The 1,046-nt window shown below is 76.1% G+C and overlaps 1 protein-coding gene across 1 annotated transcript; it reads right to left on the reverse strand.

Annotated features, from left to right (window-relative positions):
• Positions 1–291: 291 nt before the first annotated feature.
• Positions 292–970, reverse strand: TAC3 (tachykinin precursor 3). The gene is made up of 4 exons (XM_057389586.1): positions 802–970; positions 610–715; positions 510–533; positions 292–437 (listed from the first exon to the last, which is right to left on the reverse strand). The coding sequence occupies exons 1-4, from the start codon at positions 907–909 to the stop codon at positions 292–294; spliced, it is 384 nt and encodes a 127-aa protein (XP_057245569.1). The 5' UTR covers positions 910–970.
• Between the last annotated feature and the right edge of the window lie 76 nt (positions 971–1,046).

Genomic DNA, 1,046 nt, shown 5'->3' on the forward strand with positions numbered 1-1,046 from the left:
GTCCCGGTAGCTCAATAAAGACACGGAGGCGATGTTTGCGCGTGTCCCGCGCAGACACGGGTGGATGTATAACGGGGTTCGTCCGGGTGTGCACGGACGGGTGCACGGTGTGTACACGGGTGCACGGACACGCGCGTGTGGGGCGGGACGGGCGCGCTCCCGGCGGGTCCCACGACGGCTCCGTGGGATGGCGGCACCCGGGATGATCCCGCGGTCGGGTCCCGCCGCCCCCGGGACACCGGGCAGAGCCTCGCCCGGGCCCCTCCGCGCGTGGGGGGCTCGTCCCACGGCTCAGGCCGCCCGCAGCGGGGCTTCACCGGGCGCGGGGGGTCCCGGGGAGCACCGGGAGACAGGGCTGCCGCCTCCCCGCCCCGCCGCTCGCCCGGGCTCCGCTGCTCGCTTGCCCATGAGCCCCACGAAGAAATCGTGCATGTCCCCTGCGGAGAGACCGGCCGTCAGCGGCACCGGCACCGGCGGCGGCACCGGCACGGGCACCGGGCGGGACTTACGCTTCTGTGGCGCTGCGGGGGGACCTGGAAGAGACCGAAGCGGGTGAGCGGGGACCGGACGGACCGACACCCCCCAAGCCGAGCCCCTCCCGCCCCTCACCGGCGTCCTCCTCCCGCAGCAGCTCCAGCGCGGCGGCGGCGGCGGCGGCGGCGGCCCCGGGGTTGCCGCGGGTGCTCCACGGCAGCGGCTCCGGGAAGGGCATCCCCTGCAGGAGTGAAGCGGGTGAGCGGCGTGGGAAGGGCTCCGAGGGCTCCCGGGATCATCCCGCCGCTCCCCYCTCGACGGCCGTACCTGTGCCGGGGGCGCGGGGCCCGGCGGGGCGGCGGCGGGGGCGCGGCGGGAGAGGGCGAGCGGCAGCGCCAGGACGAGCAGCACCGCCAGCACCGCTCGGTTCTTCATCCTCGGGAGGAGCTGCGGGCGGCGATCAGAGACGGAGCGGCGGGGGCCGGGACTGCCCCGAGCCGGTGACCCCCCGACGGGGCGAGTTTGGGATCGAATCGGGCTCTGGGGAGGGAAATCAGCGAGACCGGAGACGG

The sequence above is a fragment of the Malurus melanocephalus genome, unplaced genomic scaffold (genome assembly GCF_030028575.1).
Source record: "Malurus melanocephalus ecotype Western Australia unplaced genomic scaffold, MMel_1.1 scaffold_10228, whole genome shotgun sequence".
In the NCBI taxonomy this organism is placed as follows: Eukaryota; Metazoa; Chordata; class Aves; order Passeriformes; family Maluridae; genus Malurus; species Malurus melanocephalus.